Below are 18079 nucleotides of genomic sequence, written 5' to 3' on the forward strand. Positions count from 1 at the left end.
TTGGATAATGAACACTCATTCTTACCTCTGCCTGCATATGTCTCTGATGGAAGCAGCTTTAGCTATCACCTTTTCCCACAGAGTATCCTTCCCAATGGACAAAGAGGGCATATTGGACATTGCCATGAACCTCTGCAGTTCTGGATAAACCCGGTCCTAGAAAAACATTTGATTTTTAAAATATATAATTAAGTTCATAAAAGTTGGTGAAATGATTTTATGCAGCTAAAGCCTTTAGCTTCTAAAGGAACATTTACATTGCAAATCACATTGCATTTTGGTTCATCAGTGGAGAAGAATACTGTGATGTGATTTAAATGGCTTCTTTGCACAGAATCTATATATTTCCCCCATAAACTAAAAAGTAATCTACTAACATGCAACCAAATAGAAATGATTATCACTCATTGCATAATGCATTGAAAGTATCAGAGTAAAGTAGTATAAAGATATCTTTCAGAAAATTATTTCATAATTTCATTCCAAGACTCAATGAAATGCAGAACAGGCGCCACAAAAGACCAGCTGTAGATGCTGTTCAATACATCAGAATTAATAAGCGCATTACTGACACAATTTGCTTTCCACAACTAATAATCAGGCACTAGTATAATCAATCATTCAAAATGATGTACTTTCCCTACCGGGGGAAAGCATGTAAAATGATATCCACTGTAGTTTATCTTGGTGAGACTGTGAGACAAGCGGGATCCAAACACTTGTGAACGAAAGCACCCCTGTTATCCACACCCTATCCACCACTGCAATAATCTTTGTGCAAATATGCCTTGTGAGGTATCATTTGAAAACTAGTAACTTGCCAATCAATAAAACCATGATGAAATGTATGTAGCAACATTATATGTAAAGTTCTGAATTCCCCCATACGATGATGTTACCATATATTCAAACCACACAGCCCTGACTAGACAAAAGTTGTTAAAAAGGTTTATTCTAAACAAAGGAATGTGTTTACCTCAATTTACACATAAGTAGTAAACTGGGTCTTTGAGACAAAAAGAGGGGCAAATGGCAGGAGACAAGGCAAATCTGCATTTCAGCATAGTGGAGAAGAAAGAGCATGGAGCCACTTTCACCACCAGACTCCATAATGCCTTCTTTATTGTTTGAATAAACTTGCTTTGAGGGGTAAGCCTCATAAGAATTCACTTCAAAGAGCGAGTGGACTATCGAAGTGAGGAGCAAAAATATCCCAAGGCATCTTTCCCAATCTCTCCCCCTATTTCTCCCTCTTTCACCTAAGATGACAAAGGAATCAGCCCTTTCACTTTGGGGGAGCTTCTGACCTGAGAACTTGGTCAGCAATGTTGCTGAGAAGCTGTGGTAAGAATTTTACCTTGAACCAAGTCTAGCTTGTTAAGTTTTAGCTGGAATCATAGAATAGAATATCAGGGTTGGAAGGTACCTCAGGAGGTCATCTAGTCCAACCCCCTGCTCACAGCACGACCAATCCCCAGACATTTTATCTTTATTTCTCTTGTAACCATTTCTGACTTAATTATACTTGTACTCATTTAAAATCTCTCTCTTTGTAGTTAAACTTTTTTTTTTTAATATAAACTAATCCAGTGTTGTGTTTACACTGAACTGCTTGGTAACTCCACTTAACGTAGCAGGACTGTTGAATATTGACCCTTTACAAGGGCAAAGAACATATAATATCTGAGCTGCCCAGGAGGGGGCTGGACAGAGCTAAACACGTGTTTTTGGGACAATTCGGGACTGGGAGTATGTTGTGGTCACCCTGGAAGTAGTAACCAAAGCTGGTGGAAGCCAGACTATGGCTGGTGTGCTGCTGACAGGCTGCTGGAGTAAGAGTTGCTGGACCAGAGCTGTAGCTATACACAGACACTCAGGGTGTGACCTGCATGCTGGTAGGCTGTTTGTGAGCCACCCAGGTTTGGAGCTACAACAGGAAAACATTGTGTGGCACCCCAGGTTGCAGAGCAGGCAATGACAACCACTCACTGGTGTGGATTGTACCCCGAAATGTGACAACATCCCAACAGGAGAACGGGGGAGGGAGGAGGATTGAAGCCCCAAGGAATAAACAATAGAATCAATTGGTTGAATAAAATGTTACTGAGTATAAAATGTGTCAGGTACAGTCTTTTATGAAAGCTTGTAATGTTTTGAACATGATGGTCATTATGAGATATGTATACAAACTGTGGTAATGAATTTATGTAGTTGTGTAGATAAAAAACTATGCTCATAATTTGTGCCGCAACATTCAGCTCCTCCTCACATTAGGCAGGGAGGGGCTGCCTCCCCAACCAGACAAGATTAGTTCCAAGCACCTAGCATTATACAACTCAGGAAAAGGCAAATGACAGACCATTAAAATTAATGGAAAGACACTGAAACCGAAAGAAAACCCCAGCCTTGGAAAAGTATGAAAGGAAGTAGTTTCCCCCACTCTGACTAATGAGAGAGAAAATAACAAGCCTTTTTAAAGCAGGCTTGTGTCGGAGGTTTGGCATCCAGAAACTGAAGGCCAGCATCTACACAAGGTGCAGTTCTTTAAGTGCTGGATCCCCTCGATGATAGGGGGCACGCTGGGAAACTGTTAAAAGGCAATAGGTAACACTTATTAGAAAGGCGAATTTATCTCATATAGAAGTGTAAGTAGAAGTGTAAATCTTGAAGTTGCATCTTTATTTTCTATGCAACTTATATGTGTTTGTTTCCCTTGCTATTTCATCTTTGAGTCTGATTTTTTATAAAATTAACATTTTGTTTATTTTTACCCCAAGCTGATCTCTATTGTGCAAACTGTGTGTAGTGTATGTACCAAAGGGAACGGATAACTGGGAAAGGTTTCACTCCTTCGGGGGGGGACAAACCAGAGGGGGAAGACCAAGTGTCTGGTAGCTAAGAACTAGGGGTAGATAAATTTGGGGAGACTTGGGACCAGAAAGGCTGTTGAGATCACCCTGCAAGGAATAACTAGGCTGGCAGAAGCCAGGGTGAGACCTTTATGTTTACAGGCTGGCTACTGGTGTCAAGGCTCTAAACCATCCAGAATAGCATTAAGCACCCAAACTTATAGGGCAGACAGTGAAAGAACCCTTTATTGGTATAGATGATCTCCAAAACATTACAGACTGCACGATTTTTTCTAACCTGTTTCTCCCATAAAGATGTCATCAGGCGTAAAGTGATAGGTCTAAGTTTTGGCGTGCTCCCCAGCACCTGTATCACACGTAAAATCTGAGCGATGCAGACCTGAAAGAGATTGTTCACCACATGCATTTGTTATTTTAATATCCATGAACAAGGAGATGCTTCACTTGTGTCTAATATCTCAAAGCCCACGGCAGCATCAAAAAGAAATGGGGAGTCATTTTCTAACAGATTTTGGTGCATAATGATCCTAAAGGACATTTTCATGAGATATACAAATACAGTATAGATAGTTAAAGCACAATATATAATTCATCCTTTAAAACTAGTTGTTATATTCCCATCATAAATATTAAGTAACAAGTTATGCAGAAGCTCACAAATCACTTACAATTTTAAGCAAGTTATGCATATCCATGTCTACATTCACTCATTCAATGTAACTAGTTACTTACTAATACAATATTTCCTTTATTAAAAATCATTTTGGGCTGAAGTACGATTTCTATTCATACTGACCTTGTGTACACCCAGAGTAGGCAAAGTATATAAAATATCCCGGTACAAAAAAGGCTCCAGTGGCCTTCCCAATTTAAACATCAGAACTGGGATTAGATTTGGGACCTAAAATAAATGGAAAATATGTAATACATACAAACACACCACTGGTATTAAAGAAGCCAATTGCAATGACGTGGTTAACAGCCAATGTAATAACCAACAATAAAGCCAAGAGAACATACACCCCAACACTCTTCCTGCATTAAAATTAGGGGGGGTGGAATTAAAAGACTGACTCTTCATAAGATTCATTTAGAGCTTTTTTTAGTTGCCTTCTTGGAACCTACAAGTCCTGTACCCTCAGTTGACTTTATGGGGAAAAAAAAATCAAACTATTGGCAATAAATGTTAGGCTAATAGAAGAAATGGAGTAATATGGACAAAATAATAAAAACAGTAAGAATCACAAGCAATCCTTACACAGCCGTTTTCATCTATAGATCTTAGAAAGACTTACAAAGGTTGATGAGTTAATAAGTAGTAGATTAGCCTCATTTTACAAATGAGGAAATTGAATCGCTGAGAGGTTAAATTACATGCTCAAGGTCACATGGCAAGAACTAAAGCCATGTTTCAATTCCCAGTCTCATGCTCTAACCATTGGACAACAATGCTCCTCCTCACTTCCAGAAGCAAAGCTTAGTTGAATTATATCATAACCTCTGTTATACTGCATAGTATAACACTTCAGGTCAGGTTAGGTCAGTCTTGAAAACCTGCTGAGGCCTTAGAGCAGTGTTTCCCAAACATGGGACGCCGCTTGTGTAGGGAAAGCCTCTGGCAAGCCGGGCCAGTTTGATCACCTGCCGCGTCCGTAGGTCCAGCTGATCGCGGCTCCCACTGGCCGCGGTTCGCTGCTCCAGGCCAATGGGAGCTGCTGGAAGCGGTGGCCAGCACATCCCTCAGCCTGCGCCGCTTCCAGCAGCTCCCATTGGCCTGGAGCAGCAAACGATCGGCTGGACCTGCGGACGCGGCAGGTAAACAAATCAGCCTGGCCTGCCGGGGCTTTCCCTACACAAGCAGCGTCCCGAGTTTGGAAAACACTGCCTTAGAGTATTTAAAATATTCTTCATATTCAGAACATAGAAGTATACGGAGGTAAGGGTAGCAATTTATTTAAATCAAAATTAGCAAGCATAGGGGTCACCAGTTTATATTTCATTTCTTTCATAACAATTAACACAGATTTTCAGTCTTGTTGGGCACAAGTGAAGATTTAGAGGCTTTTCATTGTTTGCTTACAATAAAATGGCCTCAACATCTTGAGTGCACAGATCAAGTGGAACCCATAGAAAAATTCTCAATTTCCTATGTAGATTGCATAACAAATTCATTTTAGTTTGAAACTTTCATTCCAAACTTCCATTTAAAGAAACAAAAGATACATCAGAAAAATCCACATACCATGTCAATGAAGAATGAACTGAAATTTGATTTTCAGTCATTCTACCAGAATTCTCATGACCCTGTATCACAACTCTCAACATGTATGAGTTTAGAACATGATTTACTGCATTTTTAAATGTATGCTAGCATTCTTCTTCTAAGTATTGCCCCACAAAGTGACAATGAAGAAAAAGGAATGTTACTTAACCCTCAGTTCCCCTTCCTTCAGATATTGGTTTCCATAAAATACTGTCTTGCATTTAACCATAGGAGCTAGCCTTTCATGAAACAACCTGGGGATCCTATCATTCTCCTCCTAGAGCAGTAAGGCATGGTAGGAAATTCAGTATGTTGTAATGTGTGGACTTGATTATTTCCAAGTCTTTTGGATTTTAAGCAATTATTTTCATTATACCAGGGGTCGGCAACCTTTCAGAAATGGTGTGCCAAGTCTTCACTTATTCATTCTAATTTAAGGTTTCGCGTGCCAGTAATAAATTTTAACGTTTTTAGAAGGTCTCTTTCTGCAAGTCTATAATATATAACTAAACTATTGTTGTATGTAAAGTAAATAAGGTTTTTAAAATGTTTAAGAAGCTTCATTTAAAATTAAATTAAAATGCAGAGCCCCCTGGACCAGTGGCCAGGACTCAGGCAGTGTGAGTGCCACTGAAAATCAGCTTGCGTGCCACAGGTTGCCTACCCCTGCATTATACTGTCACTGGAGTATACAGAGTTCTCCATTTCAGTCTTAGTATTTGCTTCTTGAGTGGATCACTGTTCCAAACTTTTTCTGTTACCTTAAATTACTGTAACCTCAGAACTTTTTCAATGACCCCAAGATTGGACAATTTTGTTGACTGGAAACATGAGGATAACCTGAAACCAAAACTAAACTTATTAGCAATGGGTAAATTGGCTCAGATAAAAGACAGAACAGCCCTAATCCTAAATTCCTCAAAGTAGTAGTAAGTCAAACAGATTACAAACCTCTCTGAAAAAAATTCAGTATGGTTTGGCCAACTCTTTATGCATGCAAGATGTAGTATTTTGTACTATGACTGCAGACTACTGCAGTAGTTTTCTCCTGGGACCTATCTACATCCCACAGTGTGCCAAAAGATGATAACATCTCACAGCATACAAAAGAACCGTCCCAGCAAATGAAAGCCAATGATCTTGCAATGGGAGAAAGTGAGCACTGGGATTTTATAATCTTCTGGTTGCAAATTTCTATGTATTATCATTAGAGATGGTCCCAAACCAAAACTCCAGTAATTTGTTTTGCAAGTTGCCGCTATCTTTATAATGGAGCAAACCAAACCCCAGATCTGTACTTCTGCAATTTTTAAATAATTTTAAAGCCCAGCTCCAAATTTTTCATCTGGGGGCCTAAACTTAATATTTATAAAATTAATTTAAATTTAAAAACATCTCTTGTAGGTTTTCAAATTAGTTATTTAGAATCCCTTAGCAAAAATAGTTCCTTTTGTTAAGCTTTTTCTCTCACACAGTTTTTAGCTGAAGTACCATTATTTCTCTCCCCCTACTTTTCAAGAAGATGACCCACCACCAATAAAGAAAGCAACTCTTAAGTTAAGAGATAACAAAAGCTCTGCTTGAGTGTAACAAAGGGTTTGTGATACTATCGTGTAGCAGAAACAATAAAGGAGTCCGAGAATTTAAGATAATGCACATTAGAGTAGAATCTCACCCAAAGGGGCAATTTTAATGCAAGTTTCATAGTGCACTGTTCTCTTTCTGCTTGCTATGTCAATCTGAAAGTGTCCTTTTTCCTTGCTCCTTGTTCTATGCTTTCAATCTTCTGTAGAATTAATAAAGAAATTGAAGAGCTCTTCATTTTTTATAGGAATTATGTTTTTAATAAAAAAAATTGTTTTAATCTAGGAAGAGGATGGTAGAGAAGAGTGAAGCCAGAAAGGAAAAAGGAACAGGCGGAGGGAGGAAGTCAGGCAGATATCAAGCTTGAACTGTGCTGATTTGGGACAAACTAATTCTTTAGGTCCCATTTTCACATCCTCCCATTTAACGTGCATGATAATTTCTTCTGTAAACAAGATTTTGCATGGGCTAAATCTTGAAAATCTGGTACCTTAGGTTAATTTTTACCCAAATGTTTAAATATTAATTTTCCTTTTAAATTTTAAGATACAGATGAACCTACTAAATAATTGCAAATAGAATAGCAATGTGTAATGGATTCGTTTACAACTTACTGGCCACAACCCTTTAAAACAATATAGGACCTACTACATTTACAAAATTAGAGGGGTGGATATATGAAGAAATGCGGCTAGGTGGCTTATCATCTCAGCTCATGAATCATTGTGGCTGATCTGGCTGGGCAAGAAACAGCACATGTCTGTCTGGTTATTAATCAATGTAGTGAGGCCGAGTGGCCTCCCTCCAAGCAGGAGAGGGAGGGTCCACTACACTTCCCTTGGTGGGCGGAACCTATCCTGCCCCCCCTCGCTGGAAGTGCCGGGGCGGGACCAGAAGTATAAGAGGAAGGCCCTGCAGCACAGTTGGGGCAGAAGCCCCGGAGATGGACGCTCCTGCCGTACTGCCATGCCCAGGAAGGGAAACTACACCCACACCTGGCTGTCCCATAGCTGCAGAAGTGGGAGACTCCGACGAGGAGTGGCTGCAGTGTACTCCAAGGAACCCGAGGAGCCCTGGAAGTGAGAGGTACCAAAGCCCAGGGAAGCAGGAAGTGGCCCAGGGGCAGCCACGGAGCAGCCAGCTGCGGAGCCAGGTGCGGCTCAGTCGGCGTGTTTCGACTGAATCCCCGCCGACGCAGGGGAAGCCAATCCTGCCTCTGCCAGGGCCAGGACGCGGTGGAGATGGGTAGGCCTGCGTCCCCCTGCCACCCTACCCTGGAGTGGCCAACTCCCTACACTGTGCAGGGAAGCTCCTGCTCTGAAGAAAGAGCCTCCCTTACCAGCTCCCTTAGACTGCTGCTTTGCTGGCTGCCTGAGCCCCACCCAGGCTAAAGCCAGCCTTGAGACTGCTTGTTTGCTGGCAGCCTGAGCCTCCTCAAGCCCAAGCCTGCACCAGCTCCATAGACTGTGATTGCCTTGCTGGCAGTCGGAGCCCCACCCGGCCAAAGCCAGCCCCCTGTCGCCAGTGTTTAATTGCTGGCAGCTTGAGCCTCTCCAAGCCCAGGCTGAAGCCTGGCCATGACTGTCTGGTGTCCAGCCCTATCGTGGGGCTGGGAACTAGAGGACCTGGGGGGCCTTGCTCCTCCTCGGGTGGAGACAAGGGCCCTAGACTGTTCTCCAGCTTCGTGCCTTGGCCAGACAAGCCCGAAGGCAACCAGAACAAGTGGCTTCCCTCCGAATGGGCGAACGAGGGTCCACTACAATCCAGATAAAACTAAGTCCCTGGCCATTGCCACCAAGCAGTATTAACCTATCTGGATGGGACATCGAGCAGATGACAACTGTCAAATAATGGGGTTGTGTTTTGGGCCCTTCAGCAGCTTCAGTGGGGATGTCATGACATTAAGCTTGCTACAAAGCTATGGATCTATAGACCTACAGTTATACCAACTCTATTGTAAGTCAGTGAAACTGGAGTGTTGAGGAAAACTGAAGTGCACCATAATGACATTTTTGATTCTTATCTTCATCAGCAGCTCCATATCAAATGGCAGGACAAGATAAGAAATGAGGATATTTGAAATCTAACCCAACAACTGCCTCCATCATCACTGGTTCAGTTTCAGTGGTGTTCCTGGTACAGATATATATTAGGATGGAAGGCCAATGAAGCATGTTTGCTACTAGATCGCTGGCAATCACGTGGTCACCAAAAGCTTGACTATCCAGCTAGACCACCTTGACAATCTAACTAGAGATTGATCTGGGTGGTGCACAATCTGCAAGGAGGCTATATCACTTTGGGATTTCCCGTGATGATGGTGAAGCCCAAAACAGAGGATTTATAAAACTAGTAATTACAAAAGATATCAATAGAAATGTATACTGTTTTTTAAAACGTTTCAATGGCGACAATTTATTTATCTAAATTATTACTATAGTGCTTATCACCATAGCATCTGGGTTCTGAACAGGTAATTTAGATCTGCATGGCAGACTTCAAAGTGGATTCAGCTCTTTGCCTCTCTCAGGTGTTATAGGTTATTTTTTCTCCCCTCCCTATATTAATGATCCCCTGCCCCCTCCCTAGATTAATGATCCCCTGTTATGTTATTGTCAGAAGTAAGGACTAACTTCTAGCCTGCGTATCTGCTAGCTTAACCCCAGGCAGTCTAACAAGTGCAGTTGGGCCCCATTTGAGCCTCCTGATTGGCCAAGCCACCTGACTGGTTGAGGGAATTACCAGCTCTTCTCTTAAGATCAGCAGCAGGGCACTGGCTGCTCAAAGCATTGGCCCACGGCTGCGATAGCTCCTACACCTGCTCATTCCCAGCCTTGCTCCCACCCTGTGTTCCAGCCCTGCACCTGCCTTGCCTCACTCCAGGTAACCCAGTTGAGATTCCTGACTTTTGACCCGTGGCTTTGGCATCTGGACTCTGACTGGGGGTTCCTGACATCTACTAAGAGTACTAGGCCTGACTCCCACTCCAAGCATTAGGCACACGTCCCAGTCCCTAACAGTTATAGATTAAAAGCTTTGAAAAATAAATAAGACTTGCAGTGCATTCCATAAACAGCAAGACTTTGGTTTCATTTGATATTTGTTCCAAAAGTTGAGTCCTTAATCAAAATTGCTCTATCTCCAGTACTCAAAAAACTTTGGCCTAGGCCTAGTTAGCTGCACTGATCTGGAAGAGTGCAGCTGCCTAAATGGAATCTGATGTAGTACAGTCCTGAAGCATTAATAGGTTTGCAGATTAAGACCAAGGCATCGAACACATTTATTTCACTTCTAATTCACACATGAAATATTCATTATTCCTTATATAAGGGGACCATAAATCCCAACTTTACCAATATAGTCCAGGCTTTTCATATCGCCATGAAACACCCTGATTTTGGTTTTGTAATTACAAATGGTTTGTTCAAGGGATATTATTATAGTGATCAGAACTTGCTCCATGTACACCAGGAATAAAAAGTCCCATGGAACAAGTGCTTAGTGTAATTAACAAAATTTGGAGAGAAAAGTCAAATGAGCAGACACTATCAAAGCTGTTCTTTTGTTCAAAATAAAGAAATATGCATGAGTCAGAAACTGGCGATAGTAACACCAGCACTTACATATGTACATATATAATTTTTAAAGTGCACTTTTGTCTTTTTATATGATTAGTGCACAACCTTATAACATGTTGCTGCAAGTGTCCCAATCTTTTATTATGAAAATATAGTCGCTGTAAGGGACATAGGTAATAATTTAGGGATAGAGCTAAGTAGCTCGTAGGCAGCTAAATAACCCAGGACCTTGGGAAGAGTTTTGTGACCCTTGTTGCAATTTTGAAAGACAACCCAGCTATATGATTTTTATTGTGTAATTTATTACAAATTAAAAGAAACAATTAAAATCAATTAATATTCTAGCCAAAACTAACCATTACAAATCTTACTAACTAATTAAGGATAAAACAGTACAACTATAAAATCAAAACCACAACGGGAATTGAGTTAACAAATCAAGCTGACAGTATGGAATAAAATCTGCAGCTGACTAAATCATTGGATGACCCCAATCAAGACTTAAATCATGACGTTAACGTAACATGTAATCAATTCCTATACATATTAAACCTGAAGACCTAAGGAGGCAAAGTCTACTTCTCAGCCTTCTAAAGCAGTACTTAAACTCCTTCAAGGTCACTATTACGAAGTGACTTCTAGGACTGACTTCTCCCCCTTCTCCCCGCTGTATCTAGTAACTGCAATGCAGAGTGATTAACCACATCTAACGTCCCTTTTTAGGACAGAGTAGTTTCTGGAAACATTCTTTTATAACTCACGGTGACACAAAGTGATTTAGGACAGTATTTACTCAAAACTTAAACGTTCACACTCAAGCACACAACCCCCCCCCCCACACACACACACACAGTTTTAGAGGGGAAAAAAATCGGACATCCCTGCCAAATAGATTACCAAAAAAGAGGGGGAAAAAAGGATACTTTGAGAACAGGATGGATCTATTGTAGTCTTGGTCTCCTCCTTCCTAGGGGAAGGAGAGGCAGAAGCCCTTCTTGATATTGTGGTGCCCAGGAAGAATTGCACCTTCTTCCATATTTACCTGGATCTTTAAGGGTATAATCCAGTTCACTCCTAGAAGCATTTTGAGAAAATCAGGGGATATCAGGTCTCACAGACCAATCCAGGTTGAGAGTGAAGAAGCTTGACCTTTGGCCAGCCTAGCAGGCCTCTCTCTTTTACTGGCAGCTTTGTAAGAATGTATCTCACCAAACTGCAACAGATGTACTCCAAAAATATGAAGATCATGTGAACACCAAGAGATCACTCAACGGGTGCAGTTTTGGCCCCCCTTCTCTGTGGGGATACAGATGGAACAGTTCCTCTAAACCACTACAAATTTTGGATGTGATCAAGATCATTATTATTTCTTACATCACTCATACTTCCATTCATTCATTTTCTCAGCATTTCTTAAAATAGTCTTTTTACTGGCAAAAAATTGAGAACTAAAATTTTACTTATCTGGATAAAGGGCTCTCTCTTAGCAAAACGGCTTTCACAGTTTATTAATACAAAACTTAAGGTAAGAAAAAATTAGGAGTGTATAAACAAGAAAACCTGAAACTTCTTCAGTCCTCTGGGATTTCACCATCCTCCATGAGTTGTCGAAAATAATTGTTAACAGTTCCAAGATCGCATAATTGGTTGAAAAACCATACTCAGTATGTATCAATGGTTCGCTGTCAAATTGGGAGGACATATCTAATGGGATCCCGCAGAAGTCTTTCTTGGTTTGATACCATTCAATATTTTCATTAATAACTTGGATAATAAAGTGAACAATGTGCTTATTAAATTAGCAAATGACACTAAGGTCAGAGGGGTTGCTAGCATTTTGGAGAACAGAATTAGAACTCAAAACACCCTTGACAAATTGGAGAATTGGTCTGAAATGGTCAAGATGAAATTCAAGAAAGACAAGTGCAAAGCACTACATGTTAGAAGGAAAAATAAAATGCACATATATAAAAGGGGAAATACTTGGCTAGGCAGTAGTACAGCTAAAAAGGATCTGAGGTTTATAATGGATCAACAAATTAAATATGAGATAAAGTGATGTAGTTGCAAAAAAGGCTAATATGATTCTGGGTGGGGGTTTTTTTGTTTGTTTTTTAACAAGAATGTTATATGCAAGACATGGGAGGGAACTGTCCCACTCTACTTGGACTGGTGTGTCCAGTTTTGAGCAACACACTTTATGAAAGATTTGAACAAACTGGAGAGAGTCCAGAGGAGAACTACAAAAATGATCAAAGAAAACCTGATCTGTGAGGAAAGGTTAAAAAACTGGACGTGTTTAATCTTGAGAAAGGAACACTGAGGGAGCAGAGGAGACTTGATAAGTCCTCAAATATATTAAGGGCTGTTATATAGACGACAGTGATCAATTGTTCCCCATGTCCATGGAAGGTAGGGCAAGAAATAATGACCTTAATCTGCAGCACGGGAGATTTAAGTTAGATACTAGGAAAAACTTTCTAAGTCTAGCTAAACACTGAAATGTGTTTCCAAGAGAGGTTGTGGGATCCCTGTTATTGCAAGTTTCTAAAGAAAAGGTTAGACAGACACCTGTCAGGGTATACTAGGCAATGTGATGTGGCTGTTAAAAAAAGCTAATGCGGTCTTGGGATGCATTAGGCGAGGTATTTCTAGTAGGGAAGTGGATTGGACTAACATATTTAGGGATCTAAAGGCAGATGACGCCTGGGGTTACTTCAGGTTGAAGTTGCAGGAGTTGTCAGAGGCATGTATCCCGAGAAAGGGAAAACAGCTCGTAGGTAGCAGTTTTAGACCGAGCTGGATGAGCAAGCATCTTAGAGAGGTGATTAAGAAAAAACAGAAAGCGTACAAGGAGTGGAAAATGGGAGGGATCAGCAAAGAAACCTACCTTATTGAGGTCAGAGGGTGTAGGGAAGCAGTGAGAAAGGCAAAGAGCCGGGTGGAGATGGACCTAGCGAAGGGGATTAAAACCAATAGCAAAAGGTTTTTTAGCCATATAAATAGGAAGAAAACCAAGAAGGAAGAAGTGGGACCGCTTAAAACTTTAAACGGAGTGAAGATTAGGGATAATCTTGGAATGGCACAATATCTGAACGAATATTTTGCCTCGGTCTTTAATGAGGCTAATGAAGGGCTAAGGAATAGTGATAGAGGGACTGATGGGAATGAAGATATGGGGGTAGACATTACGGTATCTGAGGTAGAAGCCAAACTTGAACAGCTAAACGGAAGTAAATCGGGGGGCCCGGATAATCTTCATCCTAGAATATTAAGGGAATTGGCGAGTGAAATTGCAAGCCCGTTAGCGATGATTTTTAATAAATCTCTAAACTCGGGGGTTGTACCGTTTGACTGGAGATTAGCTAATATAGTTCCTATATTCAAGAAGGGGAAAAAAAGTGACCCGGGTAACTACAGGCCTGTTAGTTTAACATCTGTAGTATGCAAAGTCATGGAAAAATTTTTAAAGGAGAGAGTGGTTACGGAGCATGAGGCCGATGGCAACTGGGACAAATTACAGCATGGATTTACGAAAGGTAGATCGTGCCAAACCAACCTGATCTCCTTCTTTGAGAAAATAACAGATTTTTTAGACAAGGGAAATGCGGTGGATCTAATATATCTTGATTTCAGTAAGGCGTTTGATACGGTACCGCATGAGGAATTACTGGTTAAATTGGAAAAGATGGGGATCGAAATGAAAATCCAGAGGTGGATAAGGAGCTGGTTAAAGGGGAGACTGCAGAGGGTCGTATTGAAGGGGGAACTGTCGGGTTGGAGGGGGGTTACCAGTGGAGTTCCTCAAGGTTCGGTTTTGGGTCCGATTTTATTCAATCTATTTATCGCTGACCTGGGAACCAAGAGTAGGAGTGGGCTGATAAAGTTTGCGGATGACACCAAGTTGGGAGGTATTGCAAATTCGGAAAAGGATCGGGATATCCTCCAGGGAGATTTGGATGACCTTGTAAACTGGAGTATTAGTAACAGGATGAAATTCAATAGTGAGAAGTGTAAGGTTATGCATTTAGGGATGACTAACAAGAACTTTAGTTATAAGCTGGGGATGCACCAGTTGGAAGTAACGGAGGAGGAGAAGGACCTAGGAGTCCTGGTTGATCGTAGGATGACTATGAGTAGGCAATGTGATGTGGCTGTTAAAAAAGCTAATGCGGTCTTGGGATGCATTAGGCGAGGTATTTCTAGTAGGGATAAGGAGGTGTTAGTCCCGTTATATAAGGCGTTGGTAAGATCTCATTTGGAGTATTGTGTGCAGTTTTGGTCTCCCATGTTTAAGAAGGATGAATTCAAACTGGAACGGGTACAAAGAAGGGCCACTAGAATGGAAAGCCTGTCGTATGAAAGGAGACTTGAGGAGCTCGGTTTGTTTTCCTTAACCAAAAGAAGGATAAGAGGAGATATGATTGCACTCTTTAAATATATCAGAGGGATAAATACCAGGGAAGGAGAGGAATTATTTCAGCTCAGTGCTAATGTGGACACGAGGACAAACGGATATAAATTGTCAGTCAGGAAATTTAGGCTTGAAATTAGACGAAGGTTTCTAACCATCAGAGGAGTGCAATTCTGGAACAGCCTACCGAAGGAAACAGTGGGGGCGAAGGACCTCCATGACTTTAAGATTAAGCTAGATAAGTTTATGGAGGAGATGGTATGATAGGATAACGGGCTTAGTCAATAGGTCAATTAAGTGCCACACTGGTAATTAGTACAATGGGTCAATGATAGGATATTGTTAGCCTTTTTCCAGAGGGTATGGCTGGAAAGTCTTGCCCGCATGCTCGAGGTTCAGCTGACCACCATATTTGGGGTCGGGAAGGAATTTTCCTCCAGGGTAGATTGGCAGTGGCCCTGGAGGTTTTTCGCCTTCCTCCGAAGCATGGGGCATGGGTCGCTTGCTTAAGGAGTGGGTGGATCGGCTTATGTGGCCTGCATCTTGCAGGAGGTCAGACTAGATGATCATAATGGTCCCTTCTGATCTTGAATTCTATGATTCTATGATACTTGGTCCTGTTTCAGTGCAGGAGGTTGAATCAGATGACCTCTTGAGGTCCCTTCCAGTCCCACATTTCTATGAAAAATGAAGTTTATAAACTAAGCCTTACTCTAATAGGACCATTTATCACTTATCACCTTATACTTACAGCTCCTGTTTTCTAGGCAATAATAATAAGATATTCACTTCTAGTGATGAGAATCTACAAATCTTTCTTTCTTTTTTTTTCCCTCTGGGGGGGAGGGAGGGGTCTGAAAAATTCTCCAAAGTCAAAAATTTGTCTGGGTTTGTAACAATAATTTTTTTCATAGTTTTGGCCCTCTTTAGTGAAATTAATGACTAGTATATATCACTGCTTGAAGATGCAGCATTCTCTAGGCCAGTCATGCCTCTCTTCCAGACCTTTCTTTCTTTTTGGTCTTACAATGTTTTAACTTTATGATAAATTACAAGCAGCAAATGTATTACTGCCTCAATTATAAGAAAAAACAAGCACTAAAAAGATAGGTTGCTCCAAAAATTAGACAGCTTCCACATTATTAATTGGGTCACAACACATATCCTATCCTTTTCACATACGTGATACTCTAAAGATTACACATAGCAAGGAAATGAGGAAGAAGGGACATTGCATACATATACAGTGTGGATGAGTTACATTTCCAGTGTTAACTTTTTGGAATTTCTTGACTTTTGACAGTTTGATTTTGTAACCAGAAAATTCCATCAAAACTAGATTTTTTTGCATTTAATTTTCCTGTTTTGCTAAGAAAAAAAATAGAAAGATCCTGAGTCCTGTGCCCTTGAGAGCTTACAAGATCCACCAGCTGTGACAACAGAGCTTGAAAGCGCCTTGATCTTGATAAAAACTGCAGTCCTGCAGAGCTTAGGGTAAAATCCTACCTCCACTGACATTAGTGGCAAAACTCCCTTTGACTTTAATAGGGCCAGGATTTCATCCATTGACTCTCAGGTGTGCCACAGAAAGTGTTTGTGAAATAATTTTTGGGATGACACCAGGCCTGGACAATTTTAGCCTCAGAGGAATTTGTTGGGAAAGTTATGAAAAACTGAAAAAAGGAAATGCAGAACGGACACTATCTATCATACTTGTATGACTCCCATTGCCTTACACTCTTCCATCATGTATTTTACCTGCAACACCGCTGGGGGAGAGAGAGAGCTATTATTCCCATTTTACAATTGGGAAACTGAAGCACGGAGAGGCTAAGTGTCCAAAGTCACACAGGAATCCTGTGATGGAGCAGGAACTTTAACCCAAGCCTCCCAAGTCCTAAACTAGTGCCTAAACCATTGGACCATCCTTTTTCTCTTGGAAGTTGGATCTCAATTATAATTACAGTGGATGTTATTCATACCTGCTGCATTTAAGTTGGAACACCATCCAGTTGTTTATACAAGTCCAGACATTAGGTTACAGCAGTATGCAAGTCCTGAAAGGTCAGTTTCCTCAGTCCCATCCTCACTCTGCAGTGGTCAGGAGAAGCTGACTTTGAGATCGAGGGTCTGTATTACCTCATTATCTGATGTGTTCAATATCAGCTCATTATCTCAGTAGACTGAATTTCAGAAGACTGCATGATGTTCTCTGACAATTATGATCCCCACAGCAAATGATTTTTTTTTGTTAATAACTGTTTAAATATTGTCTGAAGCTCCCTGGGAAGCATTAAGCACTTGCTAGTAAACTTATATAGCTATCAGTTACACAATCCTCTACTGGTATTTCCTTTTGAATTTTTTACAGTTAAAAAACAACTTCACTATACATTGTGAGTTTAGACAAACAATACGCTTTAGCATCACAACCCCTTCCCCCCCTAATTTAACGGATAAACAAGACTTGCCTGGGTACCCGTCAAAGATAAATAAATATTAACTCTTCATCAGTTGTTGAACCGTTTCAAAAAGCCAACATGAAGATTCATTAGCTCATAGTGCATATGAACATGCTCAGAAGGCAGACAAATGTGTTGCCTAGCAACAGTGCATTTTACATCTCTCATCATCCCCAAAGATGGAGCAGTTAGGTCAAGCCTCTCATTAGCAACCCAACAAAGGTATTCCAGGGTTTTATTTGTTTGTTTGTTTATTCTGAGTTTGGCTTTAATTATTCTATTTGAAAAAATCCCAACAGCCCCTCTTAAAAATAAGTTTAAATATGCTACACAAAGATCTAACTGTAACAAAAGCTGCTATTCCCCAAACCAACAGGATTTATATGCACATTCACACATCCCCTGCAATTTGGTGATTTATTTTTAAGCTATAAAACAATTAGTCTCTTTAAAAGCAGATGCTGTGATTGACTGGAGGGAGTAGGGGGAAAACAGAATCCATCATTCCCCCTTCCCTTTCTCCCTGTCTGAATTTTTTTAATAGATTTTTTCCCCAAACAGCTCCTGTGCTACAGCTGCTAATAAAATTATCCTGAGATTAGCTCAATAATAAAATTATACCCAAACAGAACAACACTTTACAAGGATTACGCGCCACAATTTAAAAAATCCAATTCTCAATTTAACAACCTGGTTGTAGAACATTGATCTTGTATCAATGGCTCTTCATTCACGCCTCGCTTTCTTAACCTAAATACATTATCTCATGAGAGAATTCATCTACGTTAATCAGACAATATTGAAGAGAGTAAGATCCTCTCATCACCACAAACAAAAAGCAAATGGAACTGCAATTAGTTTTCTAGGTTTTACTTCAAAAGTTTACAACAGTGGGTTCATAGGACTAG

The 18079-nt window shown here is 40.6% G+C and overlaps 1 protein-coding gene across 3 annotated transcripts in view; it reads right to left on the minus strand.

The window, feature by feature from the left end:
* FOCAD (focadhesin) overlaps nucleotides 1-18079 on the minus strand; it is a 190689-nt gene that overhangs the window by 97857 nt on the left and 74753 nt on the right. For all 3 annotated transcript variants that reach the window (XM_045020370.1, XM_045020372.1, XM_045020371.1), the window contains exons 12-14: nucleotides 3667-3771; nucleotides 3148-3249; nucleotides 26-156 (exon numbers count right to left, since the gene is read on the minus strand). In XM_045020370.1, the coding sequence (XP_044876305.1) occupies nucleotides 26-156; nucleotides 3148-3249; nucleotides 3667-3771 (338 nt within the window). The remainder of the gene's footprint in view (nucleotides 1-25; nucleotides 157-3147; nucleotides 3250-3666; nucleotides 3772-18079) is intronic.

Source organism: Mauremys mutica, chromosome 6 (assembly GCF_020497125.1).
Source record: "Mauremys mutica isolate MM-2020 ecotype Southern chromosome 6, ASM2049712v1, whole genome shotgun sequence".
NCBI lineage: Eukaryota > Metazoa > Chordata > Testudines > Geoemydidae > Mauremys > Mauremys mutica.